At 41.0% G+C, this 23,152-nt stretch overlaps 1 protein-coding gene across 1 annotated transcript in view; it reads right to left on the bottom strand.

Annotated features, from left to right (window-relative positions):
- Positions 1-23,152, bottom strand: part of LOC140908333 (follicle-stimulating hormone receptor) — a 160,364-nt gene that overhangs the window by 15,547 nt on the left and 121,665 nt on the right. The window contains exons 5-8 of the mRNA XM_073335303.1: positions 21,987-22,058; positions 18,221-18,298; positions 5,512-5,580; positions 5,338-5,412 (exon numbers count right to left, since the gene is read on the bottom strand). Coding sequence (XP_073191404.1) covers positions 5,338-5,412; positions 5,512-5,580; positions 18,221-18,298; positions 21,987-22,058 — 294 coding nt within the window. The remainder of the gene's footprint in view (positions 1-5,337; positions 5,413-5,511; positions 5,581-18,220; positions 18,299-21,986; positions 22,059-23,152) is intronic.

The raw sequence follows: 23,152 nt of genomic DNA, 5'->3' as shown, positions 1-23,152 counted from the left end.
CACAGCAGTGCATAAAAAAGAAAGAAAGAAACTGCTTATAACATTAGAAAGCAGCTATTGATGGTGAAATCCTAGACTGGATAAAAAAATTGCTTTAGTAACCAAAGTTGAAATATACCAGCACATGGATACAAATCAGGTGGAAGGAAAATGCTAAGAAGGGAAGATCAGTAACGGACATTAAGTCCAATCTTTTTGAAACTATACATCAATGAAAAGGAGGAGGAAACAAATACAGAAGTGTGCCTGCTTGTAGATGATGAAAAAATGATTGAGTGGGTCAATACCAAAGAAAAAAAGAGAGACTGGGTTTAAAGTGGGAGACCCGAGCTGATGTTCATTGAAGACTACTGTTCAGTATTATAGATTCATTAAAAATAGAAGACAAATAATCTACAATCTGTAGTAGCAGTAAAGGATCTGGTACATAACAACTGAAAACCATTAGCTCTTTGGGAGGCAGGGTTTAGAAAATACTAAAATGCACCAATCAGTGAGGAAGATTATTATGGCACTATACAAAGGGCTGATGAAATCACACCTGAATTATTATTATGGACAATCCTGGACACCTTATTATGGGAAGGAAAGTGAGGAACTGGAACAAAATGCAGAAGGCAACAGATAGGATGATAGAGGTTCATGGGGGGGTAACAGCTGTGTGGAAAGGTTGGGAAAATTAAGTTTTGTGTTCATTAAAAATGAGATTAAAGAGGGACAGACTTCAAATTTCTAGGAGTGAAAACAACAAAATATTTCCAGAGGGTAACAGGTTCGAAAAGGAGAGAGAGAAGAGACTGAAGCTAAGAAGAGAGCGAGCATTACAGAAAGTGCAAATAAATGCATTTATGTGGAAGGCAGTTACTTTGTGAAATGGACTATCAAAGGTAGTGATGGAGGCTGTAATTATGAAGTTATTATGAAAAGAACTAGACAGGCAATGAGAGGGAAAATATTCTGTGATGCAAACACAAAATCCTTCCTTGTGCTGCACAGATACAGGAAGGAGATCTGTGGTCCTTCACCTGCTGTCAAGGAGCAGTGCAGGATTTCTCCCCAGTGTTCTAAAGAGTTATAGCTGGCATAACACATCTCATATGGGGCACTGTCTGCTAATGAGGGGGCATGCCTGGCTGGGCCACCTGCCTACTGTATATGCTGTGTCCATCAACATGGGAAAGCAGGGGAGCATGCTGCTTCCTTTAACAACAGCAGTAAAATGAACCGAGCAACATGTTGTCCAGTGCTTCCTGCAGTGCCAGGTATGTGCCCCACATTGCTCTGTTCTCTGTCTTGTGTTATCAAAGAAAAGAACTTGCCCTAATGAAGTGGATGAGCTGACCTAATTTGGAAGCATAGCTTTTCTCCATCCTCAAAACATTCAGTCTCTATTTCATTGATAACTTTCCTATATCATGGCAATATTTCATTTGATATAAATTGCACATCTAGTGGCCACCAACTGTTGGGGAGATCAAATGTCAATAATAAGTTTCCTACAATTGGTGTGAATGACAGTCACATTTAGAGTCAACTTTTCTGTGAAGGGCAAAACAAATACACCTGGAAAAGAATCACACCCAGAAAAGTTTGCATCTGAGCTCACAAACAGCGATTTGGTAACTGCACCCCTAACTACATTTGCTTAAGCAATTACCCGAGTTGCATGAGCAAACATGGGTTTTGGTGGTAGCAATTTCTGTGTCCAGATTGCACCTCTGGCTGGAAATGTAGAATGACAGTGATGAAGCGACTTGATGCTGAGTGTTGCAGAGCCTAACTTTTAGGCACATAGAAAATCACTCTACTGATACACTGCAATCAACAAAGTCTGTGATAGGCACCCAAACTCCTATATGATGAATGGGATGGATGCCTTGGAATGAGATCAATGAAGCCAGAATGGTAGGCAGCAAGCCACCCAAGCCAGCCAATGGGAGATGACGGTCAGAGTGGTATGTGCTAATCCCCCCATCCCCCATGGAGATAGGATTGCATCTCTACCACCTGAACTCTCTCTGCTTCACAGTGCACAAACTGTGGAAGAGAGGTGTTTGGCCTCCTATATTGAGTGTGGGATCCAAATCAAAACAACTGGGGTCGAGCAGGACCTCCCTGATAATATTTAACCCAAAGGTTAGGGTACTCAGTCAGGATGTGGGAAATCCCCAGTTCAAGTCCTTCCTCCACCTGAGGGGGAGAAGGAATCTATGGCTCACAGAGAGGTAGGGATTGGGATACCCCTCAAGAGCCTCCTGTGACTCATCGACCTGGTAGCAACAAAGGAAGCTTCACTGCTAATGCCATGAAATGGCTGAATGTTGACGCTAGAAACATTCAGCTGGAAATAAAATGCACATTTTTAACAGTAAGGATGATTATCCATTAGAACTTACTTAAGGATGTGAGGGATTCTCTATCATTTGAAGTCTTTAAATCAAGATTGGATGTCTTTTTTAAAGATATGCTCTATTGCAACCAGACGTTATGGGCTTGATGCTGGAATTACTGGGTGAAATTTTATGGCCTGTGCTATACAGGAGCTCAGATTAGATTATCACAATGATCCCTTCTGATCTTAACATCTATGACTCTCTGAACCTTTTACATTATTTCAATATTTTAAGATGTAAGATACAAGGAGATGCTAATTGCCAACTAGATACTGTTTCAGACAAGAGACAAAACAACAAGATGTACCATCTAATAAAATCTTGCAGTCTGCACCACAAATTTGATATGAGCAATTCTGTTTTTCCCAGCATAGATGTTGTCATAAATATAAAGGGAAGGGTAAATCCCTTTAAAATCCCTCCTGGCCAGAGGAAATATCCTCTCACCTGTAAAGGGTTAAGAAGCTAAAGGTAACCTCGCTGGCACCTGACCAAAATGACCAATGAGGAAACAAGATACTTTCAAAAGCTGGGAGGAGGGAGAAAAACAAAGGGTCTGGGTCTGTCTGTGTGATGCTTTTGCCAGGAACAGAACAGGAATGGAGTTTTAGAACTTAGTAAGTAATCTAGCTAGGTATGTGTTAGATTATGATTTCTTTAAATGGCTAAGAAAATAGCTGTGCTGAATAGAATGAATATTCCTGTCTGTGTGTCTTTTTTGTAACTTAAGGTTTTGCCTGGAGGGATTCTCTATGTTTTGAATCTAATTATCCTGTAAGGTATTGATCATCCTGATTTTACAGAGGTGATTCTTTTTTTACTTCTATTAAAAGTCTTCTTGTAAGGAAACCAAATGCTTTTTCATTGTTCTAAGATCCAAGGGTTTGGGTCTGTGGTCACCTATGCAAATTAGTGAGGATTTTTACCAAACCTTCCCCAGGAAGTGGGGTGCAAGGTTTGGGAGGATTTTGGGGGGAAAGACGTTTCCAAACAACGGTTTCTCAGAAACCCAGATAAAGTTTGGTGGGTGGCAGTGGAAGTCCAAGGGCAAAGGGTAAAATAGTTTGTACCTTGGGGAAGTTTTAACCTAAGCTGGTAAAAGTAAGCTTAGGAGGTTTTTATGCAGGTCCCCACATCTGTACCCTACAGTTCAGAGTGGGGAAGGAACCTTGACAGATGTTATTACAGGTCAATCACTTCCATAAGTGAAAACATATTTCTGGTGTACACTATGGTGACAGATGACTGGAAGACCTTTCTTTCACGATCTCAGTCAGGATAAAAAGGCAATATACCATCCATATAACTGTGGATGCACTACTAATAGAACAGAATAATTCCTGTACAAATAATTCAGTGTCTGAATTTGAACTATCAAATGAATCTGAACTACAGCCAAATCAATTCGCTAAACCATCAGAATATAATTGTATTGGCTTCAGCTTGAAAAGGTAATGCATTAGTTTTTCACTACAGGAAACTATGTTCCCCCCTCCCAAAAGAAACAGCAATTGTGTTGGTGCTAAGAAGATGCTTCAATAAGAAATTTATCCAAAAGTTAAAGGCATGTATATGGACTGGTAGCTATCCAGTGTTGAAAGTGGGAGGAAAAAATATGGAGGAACTTCTAAGGTAGTGCTTTATACTAGGTCTTTATTGAGCATCCCAGCATGGAGGGAGGGTATGGCAAGCACAGATATAAGCACTACAGAAGAGTTCTTATCTGATTTTGAAGTTAAATGTTCTATTTTTCTCTCTCATTTTTATATTTTCTAGCCACTCTAACATCTTTTCTGCCACTGAAATAATAAAATTTCCTTCCCACAATTCTAAGGGCAGCTGTTGCTAATATGGGCTAGGGGAGGGCACAAGGAGCTTGGCAACACCCATGGGCATTGCCACCCACAATTACAGCCTCCCCCCGGCTTTCTCACTTGAGTAACCCACGCCTCTCTCCTGCCAGCCTGAGGCATGCTGGATGTGAGCCCTGAGGGAAGAGAGACAGATACATAGATGGGCTGGTGCTGAAAAAGGAATCATGCACTTTCTGTTGCTGCTCACATGAAATTGTGAATAGAAGCATGAGCAATGGCTCACACTTGCAAATAAGTCTCAGAGCTGTACTAAACCTGGGCCTGAGATAATGTTACCAGCTGCCCTCTGCTTCCCAGTGTCAGCCATGTATACGACAATTAATAAAATAAAGTGTTACAATAAGAAGTAAAAGCAGTTGAGCACAGTATTTTAGGGGGCACACAAAGAGTTGATAACAGTGAGTACTGCTGCAGGGCACTTGATGACAGCTTTGAGGTTGTAGAAAATTTAGAAGTGCATTGTTAAATGCATTAAAAAGAACGGACAGAGATCTGTGAGAATTCTACAGCTATGGAACCTTTCTGCACAGCTTACTTTCTCCTAAATAACATGTGCAGAAAAGAAGAGACTAGTGAAATTGTGCAAGGTGCAGGGTACAATTTTCAGCTTTAGACCTAGACTCCAAAGATGTAAGGGTAGATTTTCAGCTGGTTCAAGTTGTCCTAGCACCATTGAAGTTAATGGAGTAGGACAATGTCCAACCGCTGAGGATCTCCCCATTTTGGATTGGATCAAAACAACAAAGGAAAATAAGCAGTGTCTCATTTTGCATAAATTGCATTATAGCCACTTTCTAACAGAGGTTAATAAAAAGTGGAGATAAACATGGATTCAAACTCTCCTAAACGTTGTGCGGGAGTATGAAATCTGAACCTGATCCATATCTATAAAATCTGAACCTGGCTCCAGATCCACATTTTACATCTAGAAACAAACCTCCAAACCTGAACACTCTTGAATTTTTGGGTATTTGAAATTCAGATCTGCCACCAAATTTTAATTTTGTGTCTAGAGCCCATCTCTAATAGAGAGTTAATAATGAGGAAAAGAACATCTGGCTGTTACTTACAGAACAACTGGGCCATTGGCTCCTTGAAAAACCTCATTAGGTAATTTTTCTAGATTGTGATTATCACTAAGATTTCTGTAAAACATAACAAGACAATCAGGGATAAATAACTCTGCTACAGTTACTATTTCCCAGTAATTGTTTTGCTGAATACCAAATAATAAGAATAGTTACAGCTCATCCAAGTAGGTTCCATTAAATGCATGATTCTGAATTTCCCGAATTCCATTTTTATTCAGTCGTCTGCAACAAAGAGACACATTTTAAAACACTGATTACAAAAAAACTATGCTTGTTTTGAAGCATCAGTAGAATTACTGGGTGATATAAAATTAGTTAAACAAATAAATGGTGATCTCTAGGATTAACAGAAAGCTATTATAAAATCCCAGCCACTGTTGTTGGGATAAATTGGATTAAATGTGCTGGGCCAGGTTCTGCTTTCACTAATACTGATGTAAAACCAAATTAGCTGCAATGAAGTCAAAGGTGATCCTCCAGATTTATACCAGAGTAAGTGTGATCAGAATCTTTCTGATTGTTAGCATTAAAGCCATACAAACTTTGCATTTGCAACGTGCTGTTCAAACCTTGGGCTAACTGCTGCTCATTACTGCAGAGAGGAGCAAAATGCAACAGGAAAGACTCCAAAGAGGTGGAAGGGGAAGAGCAGGAGCTTCACTGAAAGCATTCACTTGCCTCCAGAAACTGTGAAGGACTCACTGACCCAGTGCTGCAAGATTGGGGTTCAGAGGCTTTGGCATGGAGAAATAGCTGGGGAATAAAAAAGGGGACTCTCAGGAGCCATCAGACTTTTTAGCAATCTCTTCTAACAGGCAAACTTCTCATGAAAATCTGCTGGCACATTAGTGCTGCTGGGACCAGCAGTAACTCCCCATCTGTGCCCTCTCTCCCCCTCTGAGAGATCATAGAATCATAGAATCATAGAATATCAGGGTTGGAAGGGACCTCAGGAGGTCATCTAGTCCAACCCTCTGCTCAAAAGCAGGACCCATACCCAATTAAATCATCCCAGCCAGGGCTTTGTCAAGCCTGACCTGAAAAACGTCTAAGGAAGGAGATTCCACCACCTCCCTAGGCAACACATTCCAGTGTATCACCACCCTCCTAGTGAAAAAGTTTTTCCTAATATCCAACCTGAACCTCCCCCACTGCAACTTGAGACCATTACTCCTTGTCCTGTCCTCTTCCACCACTGAGAATAGTCTAGAACCATCCTCTCTGGAACTACCTCTCAGGTAGTTGAAAGCAGCTATCAAATCCCCCCTCATTCTTCTTTTCTGCAGACTAAACAATCCCAGTTCCCTCAGCCTCTCCTCATAACTCATGTGTTCCAGACCCCTAATCATTTTTGTTGCCCTTTGCTGGACTCTCTCCAATTCATCCACATCCTTCTTGTAGTGTGGGGCCCAAAACTGGACACAGTACTCCAGATGAGGCCTCACCAATGTCGAATAGAGGGGGACGATCACGTCCCTCGATCTGCTGGCTATGCCCCTACTTATACATCCCAAAATGCCATTGGCCTTCTTGGCAACAAGGGCACACTGCTGGCTCATATCCAGCTTATCGTCCACTGTCACCCCAGGTCCTTTTCCGCAGAACTGCTGCCTAGCCATTCGGTCCCTAGTCTGTAGCTGTGCATTGGGTTCTTCCGTCCTAAGTGCAGGACCCTGCACTTATCCTTATTGAACCTCATCAGATTTCTTTTGGCCCAATCCTCCAATTTGTCTAGGTCCCTCTGTATCCTATCCCTGCCCTCCAGCGTATCTACCACTCCTCCCAGGTTAGTATCATCCGCAAATTTGCTGAGAGTGCAATCCACACCATCCTCCAGATCATTTATGAAGATATTGAACAAAACCAGCCCCAGGACCGACCCCTGGGGCACTCCACTTGACACCGGCTGCCAACTAGACATGTAGCCATTGATCATTACCCGTTGAGCCCGACAATCTAGCCAACTTTCTACCCACCTTATGGTGCATTCATCCAGCCCATACTTCCTTAACTCGCTGACAAGAATACTGTGGGAGACCGTGTCAAAAGCTTTGCTAAAGTCAAGATACAATACATCCACTGCTTTCCCTTCATCCACAGAACCAGTAATCTCACCATAGAAGGCGATTAGATTAGTCAGGCATGACCTTCCCTTGGTGAATCCATGCTGACTGTTCCTGATTACTTTCCTCTCATGTAAGTGCTTCAGGATTGATTCTTTGAGGACCTGCTCCATGATTTTTCCGGGGACTGAAGTGAGGCTGACTGGCCTGTAGTTCCCAGGATCCTCCTTCTTCCCTTTTTTAAAGATTGGCACTACATTAGCCTTTTTCCAGTCATCCGGGACTTCCCCCGTTCGCCACGAGTTTTCAAAGATAATGGCCAATGGCTCTGCAATCACAGCCGCCAGTTCCTTTAGCACTTTCGGATGCAACTCATCTGGCCCCATGGACTTATGCACGTCCAGTTTTTCTAAATAGTCCCTAACCACCTCTTTCTCCACAGAGGGCTGGCCACCTATTCCCCATGTTGTGATGCCCAGCACAGCAGTCTGGGAGCTGACCTTGTTCGTGAAGACAGAGGCAAAAAAAATCATTGAGTACATTAGCTTTTTCCACATCCTCCGTCACTAGGTTGCCTCCCTCATTCGTTAAGGGGTCCACACTTTCCTTGGCTTTCTTCTTGTTGCCAACATACCTGAAGAAACCCTTCTTGTTACTCTTAACATCTCTCGCTAGCTGCAGCTCCAGGTGCGATTTGGCCCTCCTAATTTCATTCCTACATGCCCGAGCAATATTTTTATACTCTTCCCTGGTCATATGTCCAACCTTCCACTTCTTGTAAGCTTCTTTTTTATGCTTAAGATCTGCTAGGATTTTACCGTTAAGCCAAGCTGGTCGCCTGCCATATTTACTATTCTTTCAACACATCGGGATGGTTTGTCCCTGTAACCTCAACAGGGATTCCTTGAAATACAGCCAGCTCTCCTGGACTCCTTTCCCCTTCATGTTAGTCCCCCAGGGGATCCTACCCATCCATTCCCTGAGGGAGTCGAAGTCTGCTTTCCTGAAGTCCAGGGTCCGTATCCTGCTGCTTACCTTTCTTCCCTGTGTCAGGATCCTGAACTCAACCAACTCATGGTCACTGCCTCCCAGATTCCCATCCACTTTTGCTTCCCCTAAGATAAGGGCAGTGGCAGAGGAGTGGAACTAGCTGCACATCAAGGCAGTGGGAGGCCACTGGGTGGAAATAGTGCAGAATTTGCTAAGATAGATGCTGAGTTTCTAATGCACCTGCTGCCTTCACAGAGTACATCCCCTATATGCTCCACAGCCCCCCTACTCTCATGTTCTCCCCTCTGAGAAAAGAATTAGGCAGCAATTCCATGAGTTTAAATTCATGGAGTTCTCTGATGAGTTTTAACTGTGGTTCTTTAACAAATTAACGTTTAATGTCCCTATCCCATGCTCCCTCCATGATCCAAAAAATTTACATTTGGGTCAGTTATATTTATCATTTATACAGTATGGTTTTTCATCTCCTTTATTGTTACTCTGTACCACTCACCCCCTCTGGCACTGAATGACCGCCCTGACTAATGGCACGAAACAAACAATTAAATTAAACTTTCAGAAAACCTACACATTTTACTTCTCGTTCACAGTGAAAGCATGCGAACGACCCACTAATCTAAGGTTCAAGATGGTGGACTTAGGTTAACAAGAAAATCAATTATAGGCCTGGCTGGAAAGATTACCCTTTTGACCATGAAAGACAAATGTACATGGCTCAATGTCTGCAGTGTGTGTTAGATCAGATCATGGAAACTGTCTCCCATCCCATCCACTCACAGGTGCTATTAGAAATGAGTGAGCCAACACAGAAAGGCAAGATAATCAGATGCTGTTTTTACCATCTGACATATTTATTATCTTACATCATTCATATTAGTTAGCATCTGCCACTTTGACCTGGAGGAAAAATACAGCCACCATTTCAAGCAAAAAATATATAAAAATTATATGTTCACCTTTGAGCTAAACCCTGGAGTCCTCAGTCACTTTTTACTCAACTGTCACATAACCAACCTCCCAAACCTCCCAACCTTTGGCCCAAATTCTTCTCTTATTTAAATCAGCACATATCCTGAGCAACTTCAAAATAAAATGGAAGTCTTGCCTGAGTAAGCTGAGTAAACATGACTTAAAAGCTCTGGGATTTGTCTTCTTGTGTTTATGTTTGATCACTGTATTGGTACATTTACAGTATAAGGGCGAAATTCACTCCTGTGCAGAAGGCCAGCACAAAGCCTACAGCACCACTTAAGTCTCATTTATGCTGAATTGTGAATGTTTAAGGCGGGGCATAGATTTTGTGTTGGGGTGAATTTCAATCTTATATATTTTTAGGCATTCTTAACTGACTTTACATAAAATTTCAGTTTGCCTTCCCCCTCAGATCTTAAGATGTGGTTTGACTTTTAGCTCTAAACACACTATTAACTTCTAGGGAGAAATCCTAGAACAATGAAATCAATAACGATTAGTGGGTATTTAAAAGGATCTGACTGAGAAAGCTGTTGAAGCATAAAAACGACTGGAGAGTGTAAGTGATTCACATTATGCCTTTCCTTTTTGAAAACATCCTTCTGATAATATAATTTTGGGGATTTTTTCTTTGTGAAGTATTTCCTCAACAATGCAGAATGTTAATTAAACATTAATTAACATTAAAAATACAATAAAAGAACTAAAAAAGAGCCACCGTGGCTTAACAACCATATAAAAGAAGCAGTGAGAGATAAAAAGGCATCTTTTAAAAAGTGGAAGTCAAATCCTAGCGAGGTAAATAGAAAGGAACACAAACACTGCCAAATTAAATGTAAAAATAAGAACATAAGAATGGCCATACTGGGTGAAACCAAAGGTCCATCCAGCCCAGGATCCTGTCTACCAACAGTGGCCAATGCCAGGTGCCCCAGAGGGAGTGAACCTAACAGAAATGATCTAGTGATCTCTCTCCTACCATCCATCTCCACCCTCTGACAAACAAAGGCTAGGGACACTATTCCTCACCCATCCTGGCTAATAGCCATTAATGGACTTAACCTCCATGAATTTACCCAGTTCTCTTTTAAACCCTGTTATAGTCCTAGCCTTCATAACCTTCTCAGGCAAAGAGTTCCACAGGTTGACTGTGCGCTGAACGAAGAAGAACTTCCTTTTATTATTTTTAAACCTGCTGCCCATTAATTTCTTTGGTGGCCCCTAGTTCTTATATTGTGGGAACAAGTAAATAACTTTTCCTTATTCACTTTCTCCACACCACTCATGATTTTATATACCTCTATCATATTCCCCCCAGTCTCCTCTTTTCCAAGCTGAAAAGTCCTAGCCTCTTTAATCTCTCCTCATATGGGACCCGTTCCAAACCCCTAATCATTTTAGTTGCCCTTTTCTGAACCTTTTCTAATGCCAGTATATCTTTTTTGAGATGAGGGGACCACATCTGTATGCAGTATTTAAGATGTCGGCCTACCATGGATTTATATAAGGGCAATAAAATATTCTCCGTCTTATTCTCTATCCCCTTTTTAATGATTCCTAACATCCCATTTGCTTTTTTGACTGCCGCTGCACACTGTGTGGACGTCTTCAGAGAACTATCCACGATGACTCCAAGATCTTTCTCCTGATTAGTTGTAGCTAAATTAGCCCCCATCATATTGTATGTATAGTTGGGGTTATTTTTTCCAATGTGTATTACTTTACATTTATCCACATTAAATTTCATTTGCCATTTTGTTGCCCAATCACTTAGTTTTGTGAGATCTTTTTGCAGTTCTTCACAGTCTACTTTGGTCTTAACTATCTTGAGCAGTTTAGTATCATCTGCAAACTTTGCCACCTCACTGTTTACCCCTTTCTCCAGATCATTTATGAATAAGTTGAATAGGATTGGTCCTAGGACTGATGCTTGGGGAACACCATCAGTTACCCCTCTCCATTCTGAAAAATTACCATTTATTCCTACCCTTTGTTCTCTGTCTTTTAACCAGTTCTCAATCCATGAAAGGATCTTTGCTTTTATCCCATTACAACTTAATTTACGTAAGAGCCGTTGGTGAGGGACCTGGTCAAAGGCTTTCTGGAAATCTAAGCACACTATGTCCACTGGATCCCCCTTGTCCACATGTTTGTTGACCCCCTCAAAGAACTCTAATAGATTAGTAAGACATGATCTCCCTTTACAGAAACCATGCTGACTTTTGTGCAACAATTTATGTTCGTCTATGTGTCTGACAATTTTATTCTTTACTATTGTTTCAACTAATTTGCCCGATACTGACGTTAGACTTACCGGTCTGTAATTGCGAGGATCACCTCTAGAGCCCTTCTTAAATATTGGCATTACATTAGCTATCTTCCAGTCACTGGGTACAGTAGCTGATTTAAATGACAGGTTACAAACCATAGTTAATAGTTCCGCAATTTCACATTTGAGTTCTTTCAGAACTCTTGGGTGAATGCCATCTGGTCCAGGTGACTTGTTCCTGTTAAGTTTCTCAGTTAATTCCAAAATCTCCTCTAGTGACACTTCAATCTGTGACAATTCCTCAGATTTGTCACCTACAAAAGACAACTCAGGTTTGGGAAACTCCCTAACATCCTCAGCCATGAAGACTGAAGAAAAGTATTCATTTAGATTCTCTGCGATGACTTTATCGTCTTTAAGTGCTCCTTTTGTATCTCGATCGTCCAGGGGCCTCACTGGCTGTTTAGCAGGCTTCCTGCTTTTGATGTACTTAAAATACATTTTGTTATGACCTTTTGAGTTTTTGGCTAGCTGTTCTTCAAACTCCTTTTTGGCTTTTCTTATTACATTTTTACATTTAATTTGGCAGTGTTTATGCTCCTTTCTATTTACCTCACTAGGATTTGATTTCCACTTTTTAAAAGATGCCTTTTTATCTCTCACTGCTTCTTTTACATGGTTGTTAAGCCATGGTGGCTCTTTTTTAGTTCTTTTACTGTGTTTTTTAATTTGGGGTACACATTTAAGTTGAGCCTCTATTATGGTGTCTTTGAAAAGTGTCCATGCAGCTTGCAGGGATTTCATTCTAGTCACTGTATCTTTTAATTTCTGTTTAACTAACCTCCTCATTTTTGCATAGTTCCCCTTTCTGAAATTAAATGCCACAGTGTTGGGCTGTTGAGGTGTTCTTCCCACTAATGGAATGTTAAATGTTATTATATTATGGTCACTATTTCCAAGTGGTCCTGTTATAGTTACCTCTTGGACCAGATCCTGCGCTCCACTCAGGACTAGATTGAGAGTTGCCTCTCCCCTTGTGGGTTCCTGTACCAGCTGCTCCAAGAAGCAGTCTCTGCATTTCGTCTTGAGGTGACATGTACCCAGTCAATATGGGGATATGGAGATAATTGAAATCCCCCACTATAATTGACTTTTTAATTTTGATAGCTTCTCTAATCTCCCTTAGCATTTCATCGTTAATATCACTGTCCTGGTCAGGTGGTTGATAATAGATCCCTACTGTTATATTCTTATTAGAGCATGGAATTACTATCCATAGGGATTCTATGGAACATGTGGATTTATTAAAGATTTTTATTTCATTTGATTCTACATTTTTTTCACATGTAGTGCCACTCCCCCGCCTCCGCATGACCTGTTCTATCCTTCCGATATATTTTGTACCCCAGAATGATTGTGTCCCATTGATTGTCGTCACTCCACCAGGTTTCTCTAATGCCTATTATATCAATATCCTCCTTTAATGTAATAAGAAAAGCCCAAAAGGAGTTTGAAGAACAGCTACCCAAAAACTCAAAAGGTCATAACAAAACGTTTTTTAAGTACATCAGAAGCAGGAAGCCTGCTAAACAACCAGTGGGGCCCCTGGATGATCAAGATACAAAAGGAGCACTTAAAGATGATAAAGTAATCCCAGAGAAACTAAATGAATTCTTTGCTTCAGTCTTCACAGCTGACCAAAGACCAAAGCAGACTGTGAAGAACTTCAAGAAGATCTCACAAAATTAAGTGATTGGACAACAAAATGGCAAATGAAATGTAATGTGGATAAATGTAAAGTAATACAAATTGGAAAAAATAACCCCAATTATACATACAATAAGATGGGGGCTAATTTAGCTTCAATTAATCAGGAGAAAGATCTTGGAGTTGCCGTGGATAGTTCTCTGAAGATGTCCACACAATGTGAAGTGGCAGTCAGAAGAGCAAATGGGATGTTAGGAATCATTAAAAAGGGGATAGAGAATAAGACGGAGAATATCTTATTGCCCTTATATAAATCCATGGTAGGCCGACATCTTAAATACTGCGTACAGATGTGGTCCCCTCATCTCAAAAAAGATATACTGGCATTAGAAAAGGTTCAGAAAAGGGCAACTAAAATGATTAGGGGTTTGGAACAGGTGCCATATGAGGAGAGATTAAAGAGGCTAGGACTTTTCAGCTTGGAAAAGAGGAGACTAAGGGGGGATATAAAATCATGTGTTGTGTGGAGAAAGTGAATAAGGAAAAGTTATTTACTTATTCCCACAATATAAGAACTAGGGGCCACCAAAGAAATTAATGGGCAGCAGGTTTAAAAATAATAAAAGGAAGTTCTGCTTCACACAGTGCACAGTCAACCTGTGGAACTCCTTGCCTGAGGAGGTTGTGAAGGCTAGGACTATAACAAGGTTTAAAAAAGAACTGGATAAATTCATGGAGGTTAAGTCCATTAATGGCTATTAGCCAGGATGGGTAAGGAATGGTGTCCCTAGCCTCTGTTTGTCAGAGGGTGGAGATGGATGGTAGGAGAGAGATCACTAGATCATTACCTGTTAGGTTCACTCCCTCTGGGGCACCTGGCATTGGGCATTGTCAGTAGAAAGGATCCTGGGCTGGATGGACCTTTGGTCTGACCCAGTATGGCCATTCTTATGTTCTTATGATCTTTTTAGTTGGTCTATATTGGCTAAAATGTGCAGCAGTGATCAGATATGCCTGCCAAGGCTGGAATATGGAATACAAATAACATAGTGATGCTGGGGGCTTTACATGATGTAGGATCTATTTTTTTAATATAATAAACTTCGTTCCATAGATTACTATTTCTGATATAAATATTTCACAATAGTGCAAGTGAAGGAACATTAAGGTTATGTGGGGATGGAGGCAAATTTGGGTTTAAAATGAGGTATTTCTTTCCTATGGAGAGATATGCAATACTGCGAGGTATACCAGAAGAAGATCTTATTAAAGGTATACCAGAAACTGAATAAACTAAATACTATACTTGTCATAAATATAAAGGGAAGGGTAACAACCTGTATGTATGCAGTATCATAACATCCCTCCTGGCCATAGGTACAGAATCCCCCTACCTGTAAGGGGTTAATCAGTTCAATTAACCTAGTTGGCACCTGACCAGAAGGACCAATGGGAAAGGAAGATACTTCCAAATTGGGGAGGGAGGGGGAAGATTTTGTTTGTGCTCTCTTTGTTGGTTCTCTCTCAGGACAAAGAGAGAGACCAAGCAGGTAATCCAGCTCCTTCTGAAATGATACATCTAAAATTACAGAAATTGTAAATTATAGCAAGGAAATGCATTAGATTATCTTTTGTTTTAGCTTGTGAATTTTCCCTATGCTAAGAGGGAGGTTTATTCATGTTTTTGTAACTTTGAAGTTGAGCCTAGTGGGGAATCCTCTGTGTTTTAAATCTTTTTATTACCCTTTAAAATTACCTTCCATCCTGATTTTACAGAGGTGCTTCTTTTACTTTTTTCTTTATAATAAAATTCTTTTAAGAACCTGATTGATTTTAGTGTCCAAAACGTAAAGGGTCTGGTCTGTACTTTTATTAAAACCTATTGGTTGGTATATTATTCTCAAGCCTCCCTAGGAAAAGGGATGAAGGTGTTTGGGGAGATATTTGGGGGGGGGGGGTAGGGCTCCAAGTGGCCCTCCCTGAATGTTTGTTGAAATCACTTCGTGGTAGTAGCAATATCATCCAAAGACAAGAAAAGGAATTTGTGCCTTGGGGAAGTTTTGAACCTAAGCTGGTGGAATATAAGATTAGGGTGTCTTTCATCCGGGTCCCCGCATCTGTATCCCAGGGTTCAGAGTGGGGAGGGAACCCTGACAGTACTTCATTCCTGGAAGAAATTAGCTCTACTTTCTGTATAAAAGCAGAGTAGCTGCAATGAAGTCAAAGGTGTGTAAAAGCAGCTTTCTCCTATTTTAATGTGGCCCATCCATGATATTCCCTGTGGGTGAAATTCACCCGTGTAGAGGGCTACCATGGAACTATGCACAATTTTAGGGGATGTTGATATGAATACTTAGTTTGTGGCAAGCTGCAGTGTAATCTACCTTGTTCTATCCTGCCACACAATAACTGTCTGTGTGGACTCTCCTGCCATGCAATAATAGTTCTGTAGTGCACTTTTAATCTATTCCTATTTCAAAGCAGGGAAGATCAAAGTGCACTATTAATCTTTTAGTGCACTGCAGCAGGGTCCACATGGATACTCAGTGTACAGGCAGGATTTACACCCCAGTTTTCTGCAAACTAAGTGTTTGTGTAGACAAGCCCTAAGGGCTACCTCTGAACTCCATCAGCCTCATATCCCAAAATCATCCCATGTAGCAGCATGAGACCATCTTACCCATCTTGTCTTCATGTTATGGGTCACAGTCCAAAAAAAAAAACAACCTGAGATCCACTGGTCTAGTTAAGTGAGAATGGGGCTGGGAGTCACAGACTCTTGAATTCTAATCCTAGCTGTGTCATTGGTTCATTTTGTGGCCTTGGATAGATCACCTAACCTGTGTGTCTGTTTTCTCTCTATAAAATAAAAATAGTGGGCTGGATTTTCAGCTGCACCCATTGTCCATTGGATGCAATTTTTTGGTAAGGCAACTTGAAAAGGAACATCAAAGGTTGATGTCCAGGTTTGTCATCTACTTTTTCACTCTTCAGAGAATACTGTCCACATTTAGTAGATTGGGGATGGATGGATAAATGGTGGGGTAGACTAGTGGTTCTCAGCCAGGGCTCCGGGGCCCCCTAGGGGACCTCTAGCAGGTTTCAGGGGGCTTCCAAGCAGAGCCAACATTAGACTTGCTGGGGCACAGGCAGAAAGCTGAAGCCCCATCGCATGGGGCTGAAGCCCAGGTCCCTGAACCCCGCCACCAGGGGCTGAAGCTGAAGCCTGAACAATGTAGCCTCGTAGGGGCCCCTGTGGCATGGGGCCTCAGGTAATTGCCCTGCTTGCTACACACTAACCCCAGCCCTGGCTTTTATATGCACAAAACCAGTTACTGTGACACAGGTAGACCATGGAGTTTTTATAGCATGTTTGGGGCAGGGGGGGCCGCTCAGGAGGAAAAAGGTTGAGAATCTGTGGGGTAGACAATGGAGGGGTGATAGTAGTTAATCTTGCTATAGTTCTATTTTCAAATATTGAGGCTCTTATCCTGCTTCCATCCTAATCAGTAAGATCAGAATTGGTCCCTTGCTGCATGACCCCTGCTTCCTGAATTTGAGTCAAGCTGCAGGGAGTAATGGGTAAATTTTCCAAACTAGGCATTTGCCTAGGTGGAATGAAAGCAGCTTTTTAGTAGAGCAAACAAACTTTCAATGTTCCTATAAAAGGGATCAGGAAACCCAGCTTGTTCATTAAAAAACATCATTGTTAAGTCAAATGAGAAGTCATCTAACTACACAGCATGAAACTGCATTGTGAAGTGGCCTGTAACAATACATTAATTTATGTACAAGTATACCATATTTTACACATATCTACATGTAATTTGCTTGAATAATGAATGTCTTTGAATGATGTATCTTACTGCAAATATGGATGAGCTATGCGTCCTTTGGAACACAATTTGTATTATGTGGAACCATCATGGTCTTTAACCTTGGTACCATTAATTATTAAATTTTCTCTATGGTCTGCTCTGATTCTAAAATACAGAGCTGACATGAAAAGGCCGGAGGGAGAGAGCGATTACTGAATATTGAAAGTATAAAAGAAGACAGGAGATATTTCTTAGTTAGGAGCTTTGCCCATTTGCAAACCCATTTAAATATGGAGGGGAGGGGTTTAAAGTGGGCTCTGGGTTCAATTTCTACTTAGGAAAAACTGGGGGGGAAGGAGCAGAAAGGGGTCAGAGAGAAGAAGCCCAGTGAAAAATGAGGGTGTCAAATGGAATAGAGCACAGACAGAGTGAAGAATAAACAAAGGCTGTGTAAAAAGAGCAGTGATAATAGGGGAGATGGAAAAAAAGAGGCTACCTAATGATTCTCTGCTGTCCTGAGTTTATACTTGGAGGAGACAGCCATCAGGCTTATTGGTTCCATGATGCTCTGCTGGCCCTATTTGTATGCTTGCCAGCTTAACTTTTGGGGGGCAGTTCTATCCCTGATGCACAGCACATATATAGCTCTCGCTGTTGCCCCATCCCGCTGGCTTCCTCCCATCTGTTTCCTGTATCTACATGTTGTCTCCTGTTACATACTTTGACAAATATGTAGGACAAGAATCATCTTTTTGTTCAGTGTGTGTCGCACTGGGGCTCCAATCCCTGCCTGGTGTCTTGAGGTGCTGCACAAAACAAATATTTAACAACAAGACAGGTTTCTTCCAGCCAGAATTTGTTATAAATGAATTTCATCTTCTTGGGGTAAAAAACCCCACATGGGTTTGAATTACAGGCTAAAATTAGTTTTGCAAAACTATAAAATAGCACTCAACAAGGTTTCTCAGGCTCTATTCTGGAGAAGATGTAAACTAACGTGATATTTGCCAGTTCTTACTCACATAATGACGCTTTCAGAACTCAGGCCCATGAAGGAATTCCTTTCAATTGTACGTATATTTATATTATCTTGAATATCTCTGAAAAAGAAAGTAAAGTAAAAATTAAAGAGTTTTGTAGCTCTGTGATCCTTTAATTTCTTTGACAGGAAATGATGCTTCAAACACCAAAATGATTTTTCTTCATATTAGATCTGAGAAAATATTTTACATGTAGGTTTCCTGAATGATATCACTAAGTTTGTCCAAGTACTGCTGGGGAGTGAAATGGGAGTAATCACTTCCATACCATTGCTTTTTGCTTTCTAGATCCAGGAAAGAGACCAAAGCCCTGAGGTAAGTGGGGAAGTGGGATACCGGGAGGAAGCAGGAGCACACGAGAGGGGAGGGCTCCTGCCTCATACTGAGAAAGAGGGACGATCAGCGAGTTATTTCAAGTGCCTACACACAAATGCAAGAAGCCTGGGAACCGAGCAGGGAGAACTGGAAGTCCTGGCACAGTCATAGAATCATAGAATCATAGAATATCAGGGTTGGAAGGGACCTAAGGAGGTCATCTAGTCCAACCCCCTGCTCAGAACAGGACCAATCCCCAACTAAATCATCCCAGCCAGGGCTTTGTCAAGTTTGACCTTAAAAATATTTAAGGAAAGAGATTCCACCACCTTCCTAGGTAACGCATTCCAATGTTTCACCACCCTCCTAGTGAAAAAGTTTTTCCTAATATCCAACCTAAAGCTGCCCCACTGCAACTGAAACCATTACTCCTTGTTCTGTCATCAGCTACCACTGAGAACAGTCTAGATCCATCCTCTTTGGAACCCCCTTTCAGGGAGTTGAAAGCAGCTATCAAATCCCCCCTCTTTCTTCTCTTCCGCAGACTAAACAATCCCAGTTCCCTCAGCCTCTCCTCATAAGTCATGTGTTCTAGTCCCCTAATCATTTTTGTTGTCCTCCGCTGGACTCTTTCCAATGTTTCCACATTCTTCCGTCCTAAGGACAAGGACAAGTGCAGAATCCTGCACTTAGGAAGGAAGAATCCCATGCACCGCTACAGAGTAGGGACCGAATGGCTCGGCAGCAATTCTGCAGAAAAGGACCTAGGGGTTACAGTGGACGAGAAGCTGGATATGAGTCAACAGTGTGCCCTTGTTGCCAAGAAGGCCAATGGCATTTTCGGATGTATATGTAGGGGCATTGCCAGCAGATCGAGGGATGTGATCGTTCCCCTCTATTCTACATTGGTGAGACCTCATCTGGAGTACTGTGTCCAGTTTTGGGCCCCACACTACAAGAAGGAAGTGGAAAAATTGGAAAACCTCCAGTGGAGGGCAACAAAAATGATTAGGGGACTGGAACACATGAGTTATGAGGAGAGGCTGAGGGAACTGGGATTGTTTAGTCTGCGGAAGAGAAGAATGAGAGGGGATTTGATAGCTGCTTTCAACTCCCTGAAAGGGGGTTCCAAAGAGGATGGATCTAGATTGTTCTCATTGGTAGCTGATGACAGAACAAGGAGTAATGGTCTCAAGTTGCAGTGGGGGAGGTTTAGGTTGGATATTAGGAAAAACTTTTTCACTAGGAGGGTGGTGAAATACTGCAATCCGTTACCTAGAGAGGTGGTGGAATCTCCTTCCTTAGATATTTTTAAGGTCAGGCTTGACAAAGCTCTGGCTGGGATGATTTAGTTGGGGATTGGTCCTGCTTTGAGCAGGGGGTTGGACTAGATGACCTCCTTAGGTCCCTTCCAACCCTGATATTCTATGATTCTATCTTAAGCAAGACAATATCAACAGTATGCACTTAGGGTTGGATCCTACGACCCTCAGACCCATGAATAATACTGCCACAACAAATAATTAAAGAAGTTGCAGGATTGGCCCCTAAACTAATGTAGAAAAGAGTGGTCTTTTTTGGCCCTGATTCATGAAGGTACTTAAGCATGTAAGTAATTTCTCCACTAATGTCAACTACTTGTGCTTAAAACTAGGCCAGGCTAAACTGGGGCTTCTGACAGTCTATTGCATTGACAAGTATTCATTTCAGTCAGTTCCACAGTAATATATTTTTGACTGATATATAAAATGATATACTCATACACATTTCTGTTACTTGCTCAAAATACAGTTCCAAGCAGTTATACAGTATCACTCATAATTTAGACAGGGAGAATTGTTGTTTTCATGCTGTTTTTAATGCAAAGCAGTGAACATAATGAATTGCTTGCAATGCCTGAAACCTATTGCAGCTCTAAACTTGTCTCATTCTGAACGCTGTATATGGCCATGATACTGAATTATCTGATAGTTAAACAGGGGCCTCATTCTGCAAGTGTAACTCCGATTGAAATCAACAGGAGCATCAGTAAGTGAAATTCACACCTGTACAAAGAGCCAGGACAAGGCCTTATAACATTTATACATACATACACACACACACATGCGTGCACGCACACACACACACCACTAAATTCCCACTTATGGAGTGAAATCCTGCCCCTCTGAAGTCAACAGGAGTGTTGCAATTGACTTTAAGAGTGCCAGGATTTCAACCAACATCTATTTTGGGACTTAAATGGTGTGTAGGCCTCATGCTGGCCTTCTGCAAAGGGAGGAATTTCACCTCAGGCAAAGAACCCATGATTCACTAGCACAGGTCGATCCAGAGTAACTAAGTCTGAAGATGATTACAAAGCTTCCTAGAAAAAAGGTTACATAGGTCCTTGCATGCTGTACCTGCTATATGGATTCACAAAGAGCTAGAGTGCAATTCCAGAAACTCCATACTTGACAAAACACAGTACCAATATATTTGCATAGCAGTACCCAAAATAGGTGGTGGATTAATATTGCTGAAGATTAATGTCATATAAGATTTAAATCTAAGCAAGAGTAATTGAAACATACCCCAGCTTTCTATTAATATACCTCAACGCCAGCCACCTGTAAGGGTAAAACAAGAGTGCCTATTCATTCCCTGGCTGTTCTGCTTGTGACTGCCAACTAGGGCTGCTGAAAAATTTCTATCAAAACTGTGTTTTTGATAGTGAATTCCTATGAAAGTCAATTGCAAAATTCCTACTGACTTCAAGGGGTCAGGATTATCAAAGCTGGTTTTTGATGGAAAATTTGGGTTTTTGACTAAATGAAAATTTTCACAGAGAGTGCCTGCTTTCCATGGAAAGTGTTGACTTTTTGTTGGAAGAAAAGAAAAGAAAAGAAAAATGTTTGTGTTTTTGGTTTTTCAACAAAAAGTCAAAATTTTCCATGGAAAAGTTTAAATTAATGATTTGTTCTCCATTTTTGTTGAAATTTTCTAAGGGAAAAATTATCCTATTTTCCAACCACCTCTGTGGCCAACACGGGTGTTGACTGCAGTGATTTTTTGTGACCTGTCCACTGGGAAGTGGATTGAGACCAACTCATTTCACACTGATCATAGAACAGTCACCAGATGACAACAAATTTCTGTCTCTACCAGCCTGGCTTGAATATAAATTGGTGACTTAAAAGTTAAAGGCTATTGTCGGTCCCATGAACCAAATGAAAAGTTCTCTGTCACACGCCATATATCAAATCTGGTATAGAGAAGTCACAGGAACAATCAAATAATGTAAAACAAATGATCAAAGCACACAAGATTACAACTGGTGATGAAGTGACAAAGTCACTAAACAAATGCAAAGGAAAACGTGTCCAAGATCTTATTAGAGAAGCAGACCATTCGAATGGAGATAACAAAAAGTTAAAAGCAGCCAATATAAACTTACAATAAAACTTTCTGGAGAGATTGTAGCTTATGTACAGTAGGTAAAAACTTAATGCCAGTGTTTGATATTGACCTAAAGAGGGAGAGAACAAATGAAGATTATTAGCTGTGGCTCAAGAATAAAATAAAACTAACAAAGAAGAAATACTGGAATAAAATTGGCAATCATGTAGGGTATAATTAATCCGTGTGCAGAAGGCCTATACACCAGGGAAGCCATACTTATGTTGTATAGTATGGGTGGGATATTCAAAAGTAGTGGCCTAACCATGAAGTCAGGAGTAAAACTCTCACTGATTTCAATGGGAGAGGAGTAAGGGCAATGCTGACTGCTTTCTGAAATGCTACTCTCAGGACTTAAACTGGTGTTGTCTAGGGGCCTTTCACTGATCCCCTGCACAGGGGTGCATTTCAGCCTTCATTTGTTAGGTTTCAGAAATGTATTTTGCTTAGATGTCAGTTCATCAATAGTGTTTTAGTTCAGCAACTGAAAGATCCAGGTTAGGGATTGATTTTAGGATACCCAAAATAAAATGAAAGAAGGGCATGCCTATTATACAGATTGGGGGGACCTAAGAATCAAGAGTAGAAAGCACTCGATTTCTAGTTTTACAACTTTTATTGATTTAATAAAGACATGAACTACCAGACTGAGAATAATTAAAGTACCTGACCTTCTGGAGTGAAGAAAGATTCTGTCATGGTGTTTGTTTCTCCACTATCTTTTAAGCTGATTAATCACAGTGATACAGAATAACATATTTTTATAATATGCGTTTGTAAATATGAACTAATTTTTAAACACAATTTTTAATCTTCACTTTAGTGGAATTGTCATTTCCACTGGAAAATGCCAGGTTTCTTGCAACAGGGGTTGTGGTTGAGGCCTGTGAACATGCTCTTCAGAGTCCAAGACAAATTAGCTGGCAGACTTGAGTAGGACTCAAGGGCTTGTCTATTCTTATGGCTAGATCAGCACTGCTGCGATTGATGGCAGAGTGCTCTCCCATTGACTCTTGTGTTTCAGCTCCCCAAGAAGAGTAAGGTAAGTAAGTGGGAGAGCATCTCTCGTTGACACAGTGCAGTGTAGACACCGCTGTAAGTCAATCTAACTTAAGTCGACTTATGTAACTGAAGTAGCATAACTTAGGACGACTTACAGCTGTA

This window comes from Lepidochelys kempii, chromosome 3 (genome assembly GCF_965140265.1).
Source record: "Lepidochelys kempii isolate rLepKem1 chromosome 3, rLepKem1.hap2, whole genome shotgun sequence".
NCBI lineage: Eukaryota > Metazoa > Chordata > Testudines > Cheloniidae > Lepidochelys > Lepidochelys kempii.
This window is presented reverse-complemented; position numbering and strand designations above follow the sequence as displayed.